Source organism: Microcebus murinus, chromosome 19, assembly GCF_040939455.1.
Source record: "Microcebus murinus isolate Inina chromosome 19, M.murinus_Inina_mat1.0, whole genome shotgun sequence".
NCBI classification, from domain to species: Eukaryota; Metazoa; Chordata; class Mammalia; order Primates; family Cheirogaleidae; genus Microcebus; species Microcebus murinus.
In genome coordinates this window covers 31,638,520-31,656,494 of record NC_134122.1, presented here as the reverse complement: position 1 = coordinate 31,656,494, position 17,975 = coordinate 31,638,520, and the positions used below count along the sequence as shown (strand labels likewise).

General features: G+C 55.0%; 1 protein-coding gene across 4 annotated transcripts in view; it reads right to left on the bottom strand.

Annotated features, from left to right (window-relative positions):
• Nucleotides 1–17,975, bottom strand: part of CLIP2 (CAP-Gly domain containing linker protein 2) — a 67,027-nt gene that overhangs the window by 16,027 nt on the left and 33,025 nt on the right. For 3 of the 4 annotated variants that reach the window (XM_012742223.3, XM_012742225.3, XM_012742224.3), the window contains exons 4-9: nt 13,300–13,424; nt 11,194–11,407; nt 10,324–10,521; nt 9,283–9,386; nt 7,221–7,281; nt 477–581 (exon numbers count right to left, since the gene is read on the bottom strand). In XM_012742223.3, coding sequence (XP_012597677.1) covers nt 477–581; nt 7,221–7,281; nt 9,283–9,386; nt 10,324–10,521; nt 11,194–11,407; nt 13,300–13,424 — 807 coding nt within the window. The remainder of the gene's footprint in view (nt 1–476; nt 582–7,220; nt 7,282–9,282; nt 9,387–10,323; nt 10,522–11,193; nt 11,408–13,299; nt 13,425–17,975) is intronic. The other variant, XM_012742226.3, reaches the window with a different exon arrangement.

The following is a 17,975-nucleotide window of genomic DNA, read 5'->3' as shown; positions in this document are numbered from 1 at the left end:
GGGGACACCCTCACTCCCCCAAATGCCCCCTGCCACCTCCTCAGCCTCAGGTCCTTCAGGCTGGCCCCTCCTGCTACCATGTTTCAGACCCCCTGGCCTAGAAAAGCCAGGATCTGCAGATCCTCAGCTGGGGCGACGGGAGGCAGGGACAGGCTGTCTCTGTGCCTGCCCACGTAAGGGGCAGAATGTTCCCAAGTGGCCCAAAGCCTTGTCGTGGCAATGCATGAGGCCAGGGCTGGGGTCTCACAGGACATTCTCAGCAAAGGGGGCCGTGAGCTGGGGAGCAAAGTCCCAGAGAACAAAGACCCCCATAAGCACACTTGGCAATGGAGCATCAGCACATCTCTGTATCTCGACTTCCCTCCTAGAGCAGGTGCAAAAGGAAAACCGTGAGGACAGCAGCCAAAGACAGAGTAAACAACAAAAGCGAGAAGCCGAGGGGCGGCAGTGGGCACGGGCTGGCGGCCGGGCGTTACCCTGTTGTCCGCTAATTCTCTGAGCAGCCGCTCGGCCTGCGCCTTCTCCAGTAGCAGGCTCTGCTCCAGCTCCCCAATGCGCGCGTGCTCCAGCTGCGTCTGGGTCTGCTCCACCCAGGCGGACACGGTGGGGCAGGTGGGGACACGGGCAGGGGCACAGGGAAGAGGAAGCCGGAGAAAGAGAGAGAGAGAGAAAGAGAGAGAGGAGGCGTCATCTTCGGTGAACAAGGCGAGGACAGCGGGTCAGTGAGCCGGAGTCACTCAGGAGAGAGGAGGCCTGGGGAGGGCGCAGTGGGGCTGACGCCCACCCTCGCCATGTCCTGGTGGGTGTGTGTAGGGCAGAGGTGAGGCTGCAGCAACCCTCCCTCGCTGGCCCTGCGGGCGTGGCAATGGGCACCCTGGTTCCCTCTGTCATTCCCAGCAGCCTCTGCCCTTGCAGGTCCCGCTGCCTGCTTCTGGGGAGGGCCCCAGCCTGTTCCTGCTCCCCCAGCACAGGATCCCGTATGTAGGAGGCCCTCAGGGTGACGAGTAGGTGACCCCAGGATTCCTGGCCCCCCAGGCCTGTGCTGAAGGTGGCAGAACCAAGGGAACGGAAAGTTTTCAAAAATGTACCCACGCCATTGTGATTCTCTTGGCCTGGCCTCCTCAGTGGAGGCTGGGCTGCGCCTCCCACCGCCCGGCCCTGTTGGTGCCCACCCCCTGGGCCCCGCAGAGCACGCCCGGTCTCCAGGAAGCACAAGGGCACTTTTGTCCCAGCTTCACAATATCCACTTCATACGCTGTCAAAGCCCGACATTCTCAGGGTGTCAGGACTGGCATTCGGGTTTCCCGTAACAGATCTTGGGAGCGAAGCGGGCAGGGTGAGGGCACTCGCGCTGGGGTACCCGGAGCAGTTTGGAAACCAGGGTCATCTCAGGGAGAAGCAATGGGCTCCTCCTCAACCCCAGGGGGGACAGGGTTCAAGCAGACCCGCGTGGCAGTCCCGAAGGGGCAGGGCTTAGCAAAGGAGCACATATACGTGTGTACAACAATGACAAAATCCCAGAAGCTGGTGCATTGGTGGTGGCATAAACTGATACCACCTGCTAGAAAGGCTCCTGCAGTTCAGAACTACGGGGACGATTATGTCTTTTGGCCCATTTTTTAAATTTTCCTAAAGGAACAACAAAAGAGCTTCCCTCCCTATCTCCTAAGAGGGCAGCTCCAGTGCTGGCAAGAGCAGTCAGGCTCTGTCTCTTCTAGAAGATCACAGGCTGATGACGGTGGCTCAGTGCCAGCCTCACAAGGGCCAAGCCCACCGTCCCCACCCCAACAGTGGGCCCAACAGCTCTGCCCGGGACCTTCACAGAGGAGGCATGACCCTAAATACCAAACTGGCGGCTCCACGGGCAAGAAAAGCCTCCAGCTTTGAAATTTCAAGGGCAACTTTATTTGGTACCCAGCCCAGAGAACCGCTCCCCATGACTTCCAGCCTCCTGGCCCAGGATCTCTGAGGGGGCACACAGGAGCCCAGTGGAACTGTGTAAGGTGCTTGCTTCATTTACATAAATCCAACCACAGCAGCCGAGAGGAAAAACAGCTTCTGAAGGCTAGATCCTAGGTGGGACTGGTTTCCATTCTGCTCCAGGGCACTGCTGAGGGCTTGGGGAGTGGGGGCCACCACGCTCACTCCTGGTTTCCACCACTCTGGGGTCCCACGGAGTCACAGATAAGGTGCTTGGGGGCAGTGTAAGGGCGGATGTCATTTATCGCTTGTACTGACTCTGGAAGCCAACCCCCACCTAAGGGATGTCTCCCCGAGCACAGCAGAGAGGGGCCACTAGTGTGCGGGGTGGGGACCCTGGGGCTCGGAACCTCCCAGCAACTTCAGGCAGAACGAGGCCTGGAACTTGAACCTCCAACTGGCAGGTTCAGGTTCAAACTCCAACTTTTACCCCCGAATCAGTGTGACTCCGTGGAGGGGAGGTATGGATCTCCCATGGCAACACAGCAGTGAGGGAGGCTCCTGGGGGTTGGGGGCTCCTATTTCCCTACCCCAATCCCAGTCCTGAGAGCACAGTCAAGCCTTGCCTAAGCCCTGGGTCGTGGCACCTGCCTTCTCACACACACCATGTCTACCCCACTCCTAAGGCACAGAGCAGCCACCTTGGGACACCTTTCAGGCATCTAAGGGCTTGTTTTATTAACATTGGGGGTGGGTTTCCCCAAGGATGCCAGGGGCTCCTGAGGGTGGCAGCACCACACCACTCCTCGTGGTCGACCTCAGAGATCTCAACAAATGGTTGGTTCTAGGTTCATAAAACTGGTTCTTCTTGTCAAAATGGGTGCTTCTATGCAGATGAAAAGTAACATCGAGACACTATTTGGTTAACAAAATAACAACACAAAACCCCTGGATGATTAAGCAATAAGAAAACCCCAATCCTGTCAAGTCTAAGGTGGCTACGGATGTCCCCACCCAAGTGGTGGCAGGGAGTGGACACATGTTTCATGATGCCAAACAGCAATACCCACTGGAGAACCAACCACAGAACACGTTCCCAGCCCGTGGCCCAGGGAGCCCGGTCCTGGAGAAGCACGTGGCCACGTCTGGCATCGGGGGTCGTAGAGGTGAACAGGACAGACAGGGCCCCTACCCGCAAGGGGCTCATACACATGGGGGAGAGAGCAGCTGGGACGGAGATCAAATAGAGAAGAAACACAATTTATGGTTAGACCTGAAGGATAAGAAGGGAGCCCTTGCGTAAGGCAGGGGGTGGGGAAGAGGCGAGCGTTTCGGGCAGGGGAACCAGCGTGCGCAAGAGCTCAGAGGCTGGACACAGCTTGGGGCGGTCTGGGAACAGTGAGGGTCCCAGCGTGCCTGGATAAATCAGGCTGGACGGAAGGAGGGCCTGGGTCCCGAGGGTCTCCTCTGGGCCACTCTGCAGAGCCTGGATGGTATCTGGTGCCACGGTAAGGGATGTGTGAGCAGGAGAGGGAAGGGACCTGAATTATGTTTTTAAAAGATGTGGTCACAGCATGTCTGGGATGTGGGGTCAGGGTGTAGCTGAAACGAGATTGGCCATGAGTTGATAACTGTTGGAGCTGAGGGATGAGTAAATGGAAGTTCATTATACTGTCTTCTCTATTTCTGTACAGGTTTAAAAACTGCCAATGTCAAAAATGAAGGAGATATTTTTAAAAGGACTATGCTGGCTTCAGCTTGGAGAAAGGACATTGGAAGAACAAAAGAGGAAGGAGAGAGGCCGTCCTCGGCCAGCTGCTGGGCCTGGCCCCGGGAGGCAGCTGTAGGGATGTGGATTATTTTGGCGACAAGGTTAAGAGGATTTCTGGTGGTAGGATGAGGGGAGAAGGTTCAAGATGAGCTCTAGCTGTGGGGCCAATTCCTGAGATGGGAACAGTAAGGGGATGGTGTTAGGGAAGCTAGCGGGGTGGAGGGCAAGTTCCGGGTTGACTAGTGTCCCCCTAAATTTCATGCCTACTCAGAACCTCAGAACTGGCCTTGTTCAGAACAGGGTCTTGGCACGTGTAATTAGTTACAATGAGGTCATACTGGATTAGGGTGGGCCCGAAAGCCAATGACTGGAGTCTTTATAAGGAGGCCATGTGAAGAGACACACAAGGAAAGCCGCCAAGTGACAACTGGCAGAGACTGGCCTGGTGCAGCTACGAGCTGGAGAACACCAAAGGGCCAGCAGTCCCTCGGGAAGCTGGGAGAAAGGCATGGGGCAGATTCTCCGACAGCCTGGATCTGCACTCTGGCCTCCAGAACTGTGACAGCATAACTTTGTGCAGTCTTCAGCCACATGTTTGTGGCAACGTGTTACTGAAGCCCCAGGAAACGATACAGATGCCTATTCCCGACTCACCTGGGTGGCCACGTCCAGTGGGACGCCGGCGCGGCCGGGGAGAAGGCGTGGGAGTCCCGAGGGCCTGTCCGGGCTCTGAGGCCACACTGGCAGCTCTCAGGGCGAGTGTGGGGCAGAGGTCGGGAGGGAGCTGGCACCAGCAGAGGAGGCTGGGCAGTTGGAATGGGGGCCCTGGTGCAGCTGGGGGGACTGCGGAGAGGAAGGGTCCCAAAAGCTGGAGCTGCTCTTGGGGCGTTTTGTGATAAGGACATGGGAGAGAGGGGACCAGGGGGCCAAGGAAGGGCTCTGGTTTTTATTTTTCACTTTTGAGGTGGGTGGGGATGGGCAGGGCTTTAGGTCATTTTGCTTTCTGGCTGCCATAAATACAGTCACTTGTGACCGTATAATAAAAAACGGTCACTATGGGACTCCATTGCCCTTCCGACTGAACTAGCGGTCACTGTCTGTCCTTCCCCCTGATCCAGAGCCACCCTGCCCATTGGCTAACCTGGGCCCAATCAGAGACTGTCATGGGGACAGCGGGTGAGTCTAGAAGTGCGTGGCTGTGCCAGAAGGAGGAGACAGAGGGAGACAGACACACAGACGGATGGACAGACACGGCCTTGACTGAGTCTTGGAGAGCAGGGAGACCAGGGCACCAGCCACACAGCCCAGCTCCTGATGCCATTTCTGGTTCCAGTTCCCCGGAATGCCCACCCTTGGGGCTATGGAGTTAGTTTCCTACAGCCCTAAGACCCTGGTGCCTGGGGTGGGCCACAGGAGTCTCTGCTCCTGGCGACAGATGGGCGCTCTCCCCAGAAGCCCACCCCAGACATGGGAAGGGTGGCCAAGAGCAACCGCATGGCCTGTCCCCTTGGGGGAAACCTCATCAGAACACCCTGGCGCTGGAATGAGGCTCCCACGCCGGGGTTGTGCCCTGCGACCGCTCTTTAAGCTCAGCCAGCAAAAGCGACCCTGGGCAGATCACACATCTCCCCCACCCCAAGCCAGTCTGTCCCTGTCTGTGCCACCCCCTGCCTCTCCTAGCCAGGGACAGGACACCCATACGCATACCTTTGCTGGAGGGGAAGTAGAAATTACAGGGGTCTTAATGTGGCTTTTCCATTAACATCAGAAATGGTAATTTCCAACCCCCCTAAAGGGTACAACGAACACTATTCGGGGCGATGGGCACTACTCAAGCCCTACTATATAGCACTACTACTGTACTGGGCACTACTACTGCTATGGGCACTACTACTATAGCCCTACTCAAGCTATGTATCAAAAACATTTGTACCTCCTTTAATATTTTGAAATTAAAAAACAACACCGTAATTTCTGATTTGAGCTCAGAAACGATCTAGTGCGGTGATTCCCACGGTGTGGGCTCTAGACCAGCATCACCTGGGAACCTGTTAGAAATGCAAATCCTGCTGGGGATGGTCACGCTTGAAGCCCTGACTTGAGGGGGGCGGGGGGGGGACATGGGCAATATACGTAACCTTAACATATGTACCCCCATAATATGCTGAAATAAAATAAAAAATAAAACTGAAAAAAAAAGAGAAAAATATGCAAATCCTGGGGGTTGCAGCTGGTTCTACTGGGGGCAGAGCCTGGCATTCTGTGTTTGAACAAACCCTCCGGTTTGAGAACCGCCCATCCAGTTCAACCTCCTCATTTTACAGATGAGGAAACTGAGGCCTGGGGAAGGGAAGAGGCTGTCTTAGGCCGCTCAAGAACTAAACTCACTGTGCCCTACCCACCTGACAGCTCAAGAGTCGCCGTCTCTCCCAGGTCTCCAGGGAGCAGGCACTTCGGCCCACCCGGCTGTGGACTCATGAGCCCTGCAGTCTCTGCATGGTTTGGCGGGGCAGGGTGGGGGTCTCCTGAGGTGCTTTACTAACTGCTCTGAGCACCCCTAATCCCTCGGCTCAAAAAGGGGGCATCAAGGCCGGGCGCTGTGGCTCACGCCTGTAATCCTAGCTCTTGGGAGGCCGAGGCGGGTGGATTGCTCAAGGTCAGGAGTTCAAAACCAGCCTGAGCAAGAGCGAGACCCCGTCTCTACTATAAATAGAAAGAAATTAATTGGCCAACTGATATATATATATAAAAAAAAAAATTAGCCGGGCATGGTGGCGCATGCCTGTAATCCCAGCTACTCGGGAGGCTGAGGCAGAAGGATCACTCAAGCCCAGGAGTTTGAGGTTGCTGTGAGCTAGGCTGACGCCACGGCACTCACTCTAGCCTGGACAACAAAGTGAGACTCTGTCTCAAAAAAAAAAAAAAAAAAAAAAAAAAAAAGGGGGCATCAGATTGGAGGGTGAAAGATCCAACCTCTGTCCAGACCAACGTGTCCAGGTGTCATAGTGAGGAGAGACGCACGACCCTCACCATCTGTGGGCGGTTCGGGAGTTGAGTACTGGTCCCCAGTCCTAGGGCTCCTGACTTGGGTGAGTCCTTTTGCCTTATTGAGCCTGTGTTCCCATCTATGAATTCTGTGACTCAGAATCAGGGTCCAAGGGATACTGTTAGGGTTACTGCCCAGCAAGAAGGGGCAGGGGAGACCAGCCCCTATGTCATCAGGCCCAGCCTGCACTTCCCTGCCCTTAGTCTGTCCTGCCCACCCCAGCCAGCTGCCCAAGCGGGCGCACAGCCCCTCTGGGGCTCCTGCAGCCGAGCTACACGTCCCCGACGCAAGAGTCTCTTGTGGCCTGCACCTGCCCTTCTCCCAGGGTGTGACCTTTGACCCTTCCCCATGTCTCCCTTGTGATCCCTCCAGTCCTCTCCCAGGGGGACCAGAGGTGCTGCCTGGACCTCATGGCCATTTGCTATGGCCAGGACTGGGCCTGGGGAGCTGAGCGAGCCCAGGGGAGGGGCACTTGGCGGTTACCTCAAGGTCTCCCTTGGTGATGGACTCCTCCTCCACGCGGAACTGCAGGTCCTCCACCTTCCTGCAGGGGGGAAAGCGGGAGCTGACCGGGCTTTGCCCAGAGCGGCGGGCTTCACCGAGCCAACAATGGCAGGGAGAGGCGAGGCCCTCAAAATGGCCCAGAGTCCACGCTCAGACCATGCGGAGGGGACTGTCCCAGCAGAACAGGGACATGCCCACAATCTTGTGATGGAGAGGGGGCAGAGCCTTCTGGAAACCTCCAGACCTCCCACCTTGCTGACCCACACTCTAAGCAGAACCAGCAATGCCTCTAAGATGGGAGTGTTTAATGCAACACCCTTCTTCCCTGGGGTGGCAGGGAACAAGGACAGAGTGGACTGTGGATGGAAGCGCAGTGGTGTTAGTGACAATGCCGTTTTCATGGCTGCAGGGAACAGACGCTGCTACGGGGAGCAATCTGTGCAGAGGGCGTAGGAAGGGAAGGGAGGAAAGTGGGCCTCCTTCCCTGCTGACCCTGCCCTTGTCCACAGGCCCCCAAATCAGGGGTCAAGGTCCCAGTCCACAGTCCCTGGGCTGCTCCTGGGTGTGGAGGGCACCCAATGCTGCTCAGGGGGACACTCTCACCCACACATGTGCCAGGATAGCACAGGAGAGAGACACAGAGGCCTACCTCATGTTACAACCACACCTAAAAACTCCAAGCTGCTCTTACAGGGCCTCTTGACAGCTCCCAGCATACCAATGAGGAAACTGAGGCCCAGAGAGGGCAAGCGACCTGCCCAAGGTCACACAGCAAGTATGGGGCACTGCTGGAACTTGCACCCAAATCCTCCTGAACACAACTCCCACGATGCCTTAAAGATCTGTTTGTTTGTCGGCATCGGGCACGTCACCATGGGAACCAGATGTGTGGGTCCCAACGACTGTCTTAGGCAGATATAAATAAACCCTCCGCTCCGAGTCAGACAGTAACAACAGCCTGTGGAGCACATGGCTCGGCTGAAAGCCCAAGAAACAGACCCAAGTGGGGCTGCTGAGCACAGGCCGGCTACTCGTGGGGGAGGGGAGGGCGACACGGAGATCTGGCTGAAATCTAGGAGGGAGAGGGAGCTCCCGAGAGGAGACAAGCCCCAGTACACTGACAACCGTGTCCCACCAGGTGACCCTGGTCCGAGTGAGGCCAGAGTTCCCACCTGGCAGGTTTCTTAGGTGTCACTAAAACCCTCCAGCTCCTGCCCTCGGCCAGATCCTCACCTGGGTGGGTGAGGGCCCCACATCCCTGGAGCAGACTCAAAAACGCACAGAAGGAACTACAGTCCCCACATGCCACCATGGTAGGGCACAAGGAATCAGTGTCCCCCCCCACCACGTCCCTTCCCTATGCTGGGCCTCGGTTGGTTTCCTCATCCGTGGCAGTACCTGTCTCCTGGGCTAACTGTAAGACGGAGAGAAAGGACGCCGGTAAAGCACACGGCACAGGGCTGGCACCTGGACTCGAGGCTTTTCGGGAGTCCTTCCTCTGCTGCTTCCCTGAGCCTCCCTCTCCTGGCACGTCAAACAGGAACAGAGCCTCAGGTCAGGCACGCTGAGCTCCTCTCCGCAAAACTCGGCCTGGGGCACTGTGTGCATGCGAACTGGCTCACAGAGTGTGGGGGGCACTGGGCCTTTTCTTGGTTCACAGCTCCTAGGGACACCTGGTGTGACAGGACCCCCCTACCCTGGTGATCTCACGGAACATCACTGGACGGGGCAGGAACAGGAACTCCATGCAGCGAGCAAACGTGGAGTCCCCGTGTGCCCAGCACTGTGCTTGGTGCTTTGCTCCAGTGATCTTGTGAGTCTGTATAACCACCTGCAGAAGAGGGGCCCAGCACCCTATTTTGCAGATGAGAAGACTGAGGCCCACAGAGCTCCTGTCACTAGTCCAGGGTGACAGAGCCAGGAAGTGGTGGGGGCAGAACCTGGGTCCGCTATTCCCGAGCCTGTGCTCTTCCTCATCCTCCTTAGCGGGGCTCAGGGAGAGCACCACCCCGCCCCCCCAGGTCAGTCGGGCAGCGCGTACCTCCTCTCCTCCTCCAGCTGATTGGACAGGTCCACCTTCTCTTTCCGCACGCTGTCCACCAGCAGCCGGGCCCGCTGCAGCTTCTCTTCTGCTTCTGCAACATACTGGGCCCCGAGCAAGGGCCAGGACAGGGTCAGCCTCCTCCTGGACAGGGGGTCTAGGCAGAGGGTGGGGTAGGGTAGAGGCAGGGAGCCAGGCCTGGAACCCCCCTGTTGGGCATGGACAGTGGGCCTAGGTGGACAGAGGGCCCCACAGGACACCCTGGAGGCAGAGGCAGGCCTCACTCCGTGGAACCCTCAGGCCCACATACCCTAAAATACCTGCCTCCCACCCCCAGCCCGTAAGGGCCCAAGTCTGAGGCCCTAAGACCTGCTGTCTTGTGCATGCCCTGCCACAAAATACTCAAGAATTCGGCCTTATTAATCCTGGCACCCGAGGAGGAGCGAGCCAGGCCTCCATGGGGACAGGGGCCCAGGAGGGGACTCACATGGCAAACAAACATCAGAGAAAGGAGCAGACATGACAGCAGCTGCCCCAAGACTTGGGGCAACGGGTCACTTCCCTGAAATCCAACCCCCGAATCTGCTCAAAAACATGATCTGAAATGTGGACAGCTGTGTACAAAAATGTCTCCTGCAGCATTATGTAGAAAACGTGAAAAACTGTAAATAACCTAAACAGCAGCAGGAGACTGGCCACGTCAGTGAGGACAGGGCCCAGATGGAGGGCAACATAGCTTTAGGACGGAAAAGACTTTTCTGGGACCTAGGAAACGCTCACACTATAGTGAGTAGGGAAGCAAAGCAGGATACACGAGTTTCCAGCCAGGTCTGAAAGCAGATGCACTTTTCTCTACACACAGAGAGAAAAGACTGGAAGGAAATTCACCAGGCCACTGAGGCTCATCTCTAGAAAGGAGGGCACAGGTACTTCTTGTGTGCATCTTAGCATCTCTGTGCACCCCTGGCTCTCCACCCTGAGTGTGTGTGACCTCACAAGACTGCCCAGAGAAGGTGCACCCCGGCCCCACCTGCCACCTACCTGCTCGTGCTGTGCCTTGAGCAGGGCGATCTCCTTCTCCACCTCGCAGATGTGGCTTGTGGCTTTGGCCACCTCGGCCCGCTCCAGGTCCCGTTCGGCCAGCAACTGCTCGATGTGCTGTTGCTTCTCCTTCAGCGCCTCCTGCAAGGCCGTTGTACCCGAGATCTTGCGGGCATAGCGCGAAGAGGTCTCCGTGAGCTGCAGGAAGGAGGGGGTGCACGAGGGGCTCAGGAATCTGGAGCACCACGAGACAGCTGGCTGGATCCGGCGTGACCCACAGCAACCCAGCAGGGGGGCAGATCAAGTGCCTCCTCGACTCCCAGGGTCCTGCTCTTCCCCCACCAGCACCCTGGACACCCTGGCCCTTGTCGACTCACGCAGGGAGGAATTCTGATGTTGCAGACTCAGGTAACTCCCCCTCCCGGGACAGTCAGCTCCTGATGGTCAGAGCCCCGAGGGCTCTGCTCACGATGGTCTCCCTCACCTCGGCCACCTTCTCCTGAGCCAGGGGAGCCTCCCACCCTAGACTGGGCTTGGACAAAAGGCCCTCAGCCCCTACCCACTAGCAGCCTCCTCTTCCTTCACTCACAGTCCCTGTGCCAGCCTTTCTGAACCCTCTGCCCTGCATCTATAGGACCCTCCTTAATTCCCAGAGGAGGGCTTAAGCCACCAACAAATCAGTAATATAAAAATAACAATAAACGTAAGTGGATCAATCTTCTATATTAAAAGACATGCACTTTCCTCTTTGTTCAAAAACCCCAAACTGAGGAATGACTGGAACCAGAGCCAGCTGGGGACAGGTTGGGACACCTGGATCCCACCATCTCCACCCCCCCCAGAGTACCTCCTCCCCAGCCCCACCCTCACCAGGCCGCTGCGGCTGGGCCGGCCCCCCACGGAGGAGGCCACAGAGCTGACGGAGCTGATGGAGGAACTGCTGGGACTGTGGGTCAGCGCTGAGACACCCATGGCCATACGCTTGGTCTTCTTGGCCTTGGCTGGGCTGGTGGACGGGAAGCCGATGCGGATCACCTTGTGGATGGGCGCGAAGAGACCGAACTTGGGCGGGCACTGGAAGTACCTGGGGAGGCAGGAGAGACCCACGCTGCTGTCATGGCCCCACAGCCTGCCTCCCCCATCTCTTCAGAGCCCGCCAGCAGAGAGACAGGCACCTCCCCAGGGCCCCGTCACCCACACCCCAAGGTGGAAATCCTCCAGGCCGATAGACAGGATTCGCAGAAAGGGAACAGAGGTGAGTGTGGCCTGAGTCTCTGCAGCTGTGACAGCCAGTGGGAATGGCGAGAGGGAGAAGTGCAGTTACTGGGACGCCTTTTGTGCCAGTCCCTTTCCATGAATGCTCATCTCAATCCCTCAATGGCACTTACAGTCACCGATGAGGAAATCTAGGCTCAGGGAGGTTGAGTGACTTGCTCACAGCCACACAGCCAGCCCTGGACTCCCCAAGTCTGCTGGGCTCCAAAGCCCACTGTGCTCGGCCCTCACAGCTCTCAGCGGCCCCCCGCCATAGCCGCAGCCCCACTCTCAGCTGCCCTCGGACCACCCTCAGAACCAAGGAATCCCACCAGCTCTCCGCCCACGGAGTCCCTGCGCGGAAAAGTTAACGCCTGACGGAGACACCTCGGGGTGGTGTGGGGGTGCGGCCCGGCCTGCCTTGAATTCTCAAAGCAAGAGGGAGTCGAGAGAAACATCCATCTCGACAACAGGGAAGCGAAATGTTGTCACGGAAACCTCAGCTTCTCATCTTCTCTCAAAACCTCTCTGGTCATGGATTCCACGCTGGACCACGAGAACAGGGCCTGTCCGGTTTCCGGTTCACCAAGAATCTGCCACCCTATTCCAGCTCCTCCCACCTCCAGGTCTTTGCTCAGACTGTCCCCCCACCGCCAGCCTAGCAAGGACGTCCTCCAAGCCTCGTCCAAAAGCGAACCCCACCCTCCTGCAAGGCCCGGGCCCCGCCTGGCTCCTCTCACTGGCAGCGTCATCTGGTCACAGAATGCAGCCCAGGGACAGCCAGCGATGGCACTCAGGCTGCCCCGTGTCAGGTCAGTCCACACTGTGACAGATGCTGCCCACTGACCACATCATCCCCACCGCCGGAGGACCCGGACGCAGCCTTAGACCCTCTGCGCCAGCAACCTGCAGTCGGTTCCCTTTAATCGGAGGTGGCGTGAGACCCATCTGTGAGGCCCGCCTCTGGCCGCACAGCGCTGGGCACTGCCTTGTTTTTTTAAGACAGAGTCTCACTCTGTTGCCCAGGCTAGAGTGAGTGCCATGGCGTCAGCCTAGCTCACAGCAACCTCAATCTCCTGGGCTCAAGCAATCCTCCTGCCTCAGCCTCCCGAGTAGCTGGGACTACAGGCATGCACCACCATGCTCGGCTGATTTTTTTTTTCTATATATTTTTAGTTGGCCAATTAATTTCTTTCTATTTATAGTAGAGACAAGGTCTCGCTCTTGCTCAGGCTGGTTTCAAACTCCTGACCTCGAGCAATCCGCCCGCCTCGGCCTCCCAGAGTGCTAGGGTTACAGGCGTGAGCCACCGCGCCCGGCCAACGGCCTTGTTATCTCACAAGTCATCGGGGAACTCCCGGAAGGCAGGGACTGCTGCCTTTTCTTTTTGAGGGCTCCTGCCCCCCTTAGCCATGTGTGGCATGAAGAAAGGAACACGGGGACAACAGATTCTTCTAGTGCTTGCCTGTGACTGCGCCACCTTGAGAAAAATCTCTCTGGCTTCCATTTTCTCATCTGTAAAATGGGATGGTAAACCCACTGCCTCCCTTAGCGGGCTGCTGTGAGGCAGGGGAGGAGAAAGCACCTGGTGCATCTGTCATGGTGTCTGGCATGACATCCTCAACACTGGCGTCCTCAGACGCCCCGTCCCCGTCCTCTGCACCCACCCCAGACACAGAGGAGCCCCTCCCACACTCCTCGGGGGAGGCCCACCGTGCGTACCTGGTGCCCGCCACCGCCCCATCGTTCTTCCCGAGGGGCTCGTCCAGCTCCACGCCACACCACTCGCCCTTGGCAAAGTCTGTCTCCCCCACGTACCGCACCACGCCAGTCTTCGTCCCGCCAACCTGTTGACACAGAGAGACTCGGGTCCGGAAGGCGCAGTGGCCACAGGCAGAGATGGCTCGGGCACTGCATAGGCTTGTCCCATCCCTCCCTTCCGGTATGCAGGGGAGGAGCTGGGAGGTGAAGAGGAGGAGATGCCCAAGGACAGGGGGGAGGGACACAGGTCAACCAGCGCCTCCAGGGCCGTGCTGCGCAAGAGCATGGGCTTTGTTGCGCAAGAGCATGGGCTTTGCAGGCAGACACACAGACCTGCATTCAAACACTGCTGCGTGCAAGCTGTGTGAGCTTAGGCAAGTTACCTAACCTCTCTGAGCCTCAGCATCTTTATCTGTAAAAATGGGTTTTGTAAGCATTAATTATTATATATACAGTGTCTGATACAAACTTGCAGTGAATGTTATTCTTAAAATAGTTTTAACAGTGGTGGCCAGTGGCTGGTAGAGAGTGGGGAAATGGGTGTTTTTTGGTAAATGGGGTTAGAGTTTCAGTTTTGCAAGATGCAAAGTTCTGGAGATCTGTTACACAACAATGTGAATATACTTGCTGCTACTGAAGTGTACACCTAAAAATGGTTGAGATGGTAAATTTTATGTTATTTTAATATGTTTTTTTTTTACCACAATTAAAAATAACTCACAGGAAAAAATAAATAAAAAAATAACTCATAGGGAGTCCACTTGCTCAGGGCTTCTTGGGCGTGGCTCTGGGCCATGGTCCTCAAACTTGGCTCAGAATAAACTCTTTAAATTATTTTACAGAGGGAGGAAGGAAAGAGGGAGAAAAAGTGGTTTTGTGAACACATTTGGAAAAATGTACACTAGATTCCCTTCTAGAAAATTTGTGATACATATTAACATATTAAAAGCTTTAATTCCTGCAATAAAAAATTTAAAAAACTCTTCATAGAACAGGACAATAAAAAAGTGTGAATATCACTGTAAAAAACAATTTTTTATTTATTTTTGTTTTTTGAGACTGAGTCTCACTTTGTTGCCCAGGCTAGAGTGAGTGCCGTGGCGTCAGCCTAGCTCACAGCAACCTCAAACTCCTGGGCTCAAGCGATCCTGCTGCCTCACCCTCCCAAGTAGCTGGGACTACAGGCATGCGCCACCATGCCCGGCTAATTTTTTCTATATATATTAGTTGGCCAATTAATTTCTTTGTATTTATAGTAGAGACAGGGTCTCGCTCTTGCTAAGGCTGGCTTTGAACTCCTGACCTCGAGCAATCCGCCCGCCTCGGCCTCCCAGAGTGCTAGGATTACAGGCGTGAGTGTGAAAAATAGTTTAACCCCATAAATTTATATAAATAAAAAAAGTAGTTTAAAATGTCTAAAATCCAAGTTATACATACACATAAAGAGTCAAATACATCCAAAGCTTTAAAACGCCCCAGAAGTTTCTCCCTGGAAACAAACACTTTTAACTTTCTAAGCAGGATCTTCTGGAGTTTATCTCAGTATCTCCAATAACATACTTAAATTGCTATTTCTTAATTTTTCAATTTCTGATGACATCCATCAACTTTCCACCAAGAATGGTGAGGCTCGAGCTCCTGGTCACCACCGGGGCCACTCCAGACTTCTGGCTGTCCACCCTTCTGTGCGGCCACGTGTCGGCTCCGATTCCAGCCGGGGATCACGGCGCCACGACCAAATAAACGGCACTCACAGATGAGGATGGTGTGTCGCAGCTACTTTTCCTTTCCAGCACAATTATTTTTCCCTTACAGTTAATTGTTTTTTTATGATTGTTTGCCTAGTCTTTATGGCCTCAACACCAATGCAACCCCAAACTCTTTCAAGGGTGTAAATCTCCTGCCAAGATGGTCAGGGGCACTGGGAATTCTGTCACGTTCTCTCTGAAGGTGTCTCTCCCGGAGCCGCGGGGCCCACCCCAGACTGGGCTGGTGCTGGCTCCCTGCAGCCTGGCCACCAGTCTGGGACCTCCTGTCACCGTTACCCTGAGGCACCCTTCCCTTCTCTCCTGGGCTCAACTGCCTGTTTCCTGGATCCCACTTCTTCCTTTTTCTTGGTTTACTCCTTATTTTGGTAGAGGGCATCCTCCCACAGCTTTCTAAGAAAATGTAATGAGGAAGTAAAGTATTCAAGCTTTTCATATCTAAAAATATTTTCTTGGGAGGCCGACGCGGGCAGATCCCTCAAGGTCAGGAGTTCGAAACCAGCCTGAGCAAGAGCGAGACCCCATCTCTACTAAAAATAGAAATAAATTAATTGGCAAACGGCAAACTAAAAATATATAGAAAAAATTAGCTGGGCATGGTGGCGCATGCATGCCTGTGGTCCCAGCTACTCGGGAGGCTGAGGCAGAAGGATCGCTTGAGCCCAGGAGTTTGAGGTTGCTGTGAGCTAGGCTGACGCCATGACACTCTACCCTAGTCAACAGAGTGAGACTGTCTCAAAAAAAAAAAAAAAATTAAAAAAAAATTTTTTTATTCTACCTTGCTTTTTTAAATGAAGCTAAAAATTCACATAACATAGAATTCACCATTTTAACCATTTAAAAACATATAATTTCATCAGCTTTTAGTATATTCACAACTATCACCGCTACCTAATTCCAGAACCCATCATCAAATTCCAGAATTCCATCCCCTGAAAAGAAACCCTGTACCCAGGAGCAGTCACTGCCCACTCTCTCCTCCCCTCAGCCCTTGACAACCAAAAATCTATTTTCTGTCTCTGCAGATTTACCCTTTCTAGACATTTTATAGAAATAGATTCACAATATGCGGCCATTTGTGTGTGGCTTCTTTCTCTGAGCACAATGTTCCCAAGGTTCATCCATCTCAACGGATCAGCACCCATCCCTTTTCGTGGCCAAATGATATGCCATCGTATGGACAGGACAGAGGACGTTCTGGTCATCCATCCATCTGCCGAGGGACACTGGGTCGTTTCCACTCTTTGGCTATCACGATAACGTTGCCATGAACACGTGCGCGCAAGTTTTTGTGCGAACACCTGCTTTCCATTCTCCTGCTGCTCTTGAACAATAGGTTGGTTCCTTCGGAATTTCAAGGGCTCCCCCTGTGACACAAGCGTCCAGTGTTGCTGCTGAGAAGTTCAAAGGCATTCGGAGTCCCAATCCCCCACGTGGATCCACCTCTCTGTTCTGGAAACCACGGCACCTCTCTGCCCGGGGCTCTCTGTTCCACAGGGAGGTCCCCCAACGTGGGCCTCTGCCCACCTCCTGTCCTGGGCCCCCACCAACCAAAGCCCCGTCACTCCTGGGGAATTTTCTTCAACGACTTACTTGATTCTCTCTTCCTACAACCACAGTCATTCAGAAGCTGGATCTACTGGGCAAAAGTTCTCTTAAATGCTCTCTCTTCTCTCCCGTTTTCCATCTGTCTTTCTGGTCTACTTTTTGAGAGATTTTCTTAACTTTATCTTCTCACACTTCTGTGGCATTTCTTATTTCTGGGATCATATTTTTCATTTCCCAGAGCTTTTCTGTTCCCTGAATATTTATGTTGGTATGAATATTCATGCTCATGAATATTCATGCCACATATCCAGTGGCGTTTTGTTCATATTTAATGCCTGTATTATCTCCTCTTATTTCTCAGAGGGCCGGCCGTCTTCCCCAGAGAAGATTCTCGTAATCTCCACCGGGGAGGGCGTAGACTTGGCCGCCAGCGTCCAGGAGCTGAGTGAGGAAGAGGCAGGCAGGCAGGCGGGGGAGGGGTGTGGGGCCTTCGGAACAGACACATCCATTTCATCCTCCTTTTCCAGTGCAGCCTGCCCAGGGTCCCTCATCCAGAGGCTCGTGTGACCCGCTCAGGACACTAAGCGCCCGTCCCAGGCATCGGCTGGAGGGAGCCACTGGGCAGAGGAGCACAGGGGCCTACAGGGGATTTAGGGGGTGTCTTGTTAGCCGATTCTCCTGTGTCCGGCCCGATGGCAGCCCCGTTTCCACAGGCCACCATGTGCTTGCTCCTGAGCCTCCGGGGTTTCTGAGATGAACATCGATCACGTCTCTGCTGTCCCCGACTTTGCTGCCGCAGTCTCCTCTCCCGCTCTCTCTGTCCTTGAGCGCTTAAAACCTTTTTTTTCCTTAAAACAAAAATTTCTTCACTGTCATTCTAGTGCGGGTTCAGGCGACACTGAACATAAATGTGCATGTTTATTTACCATGTTTACCTGACCCTTAAAGATGACCCTCTACGTGTCACTCTCCTGACACCGCTGAGTACGCCTCAGGTGTGCCTGAAAGGGACTGCTCCGCCATCTGTCAGGACCAGGCATGTTAAAGACATGAATTCCAAACCCACGAGGCGGGCACTCTTACCCCCTTCACGGGAGCAGAGACTGAGGTTCAGAGTAGTTGGTGAGTGGAAGAGCCAGGTGGGCCTCTCATTTTTCCCTATGCCTCCTCAATCCCAGCAGGCCCCCATCCAGACCCGGCCTCTGTGTCCCCTTCCTGAGCAGGCGCCACGGGTCTCTGCCCCAGCAGGCCTGCCTGGGAGTCTGCGTCAGCTCTCTCTGGCCTCAGATAGGACTGCCTTCCCAGCCCCTCCCTTCTGGCACC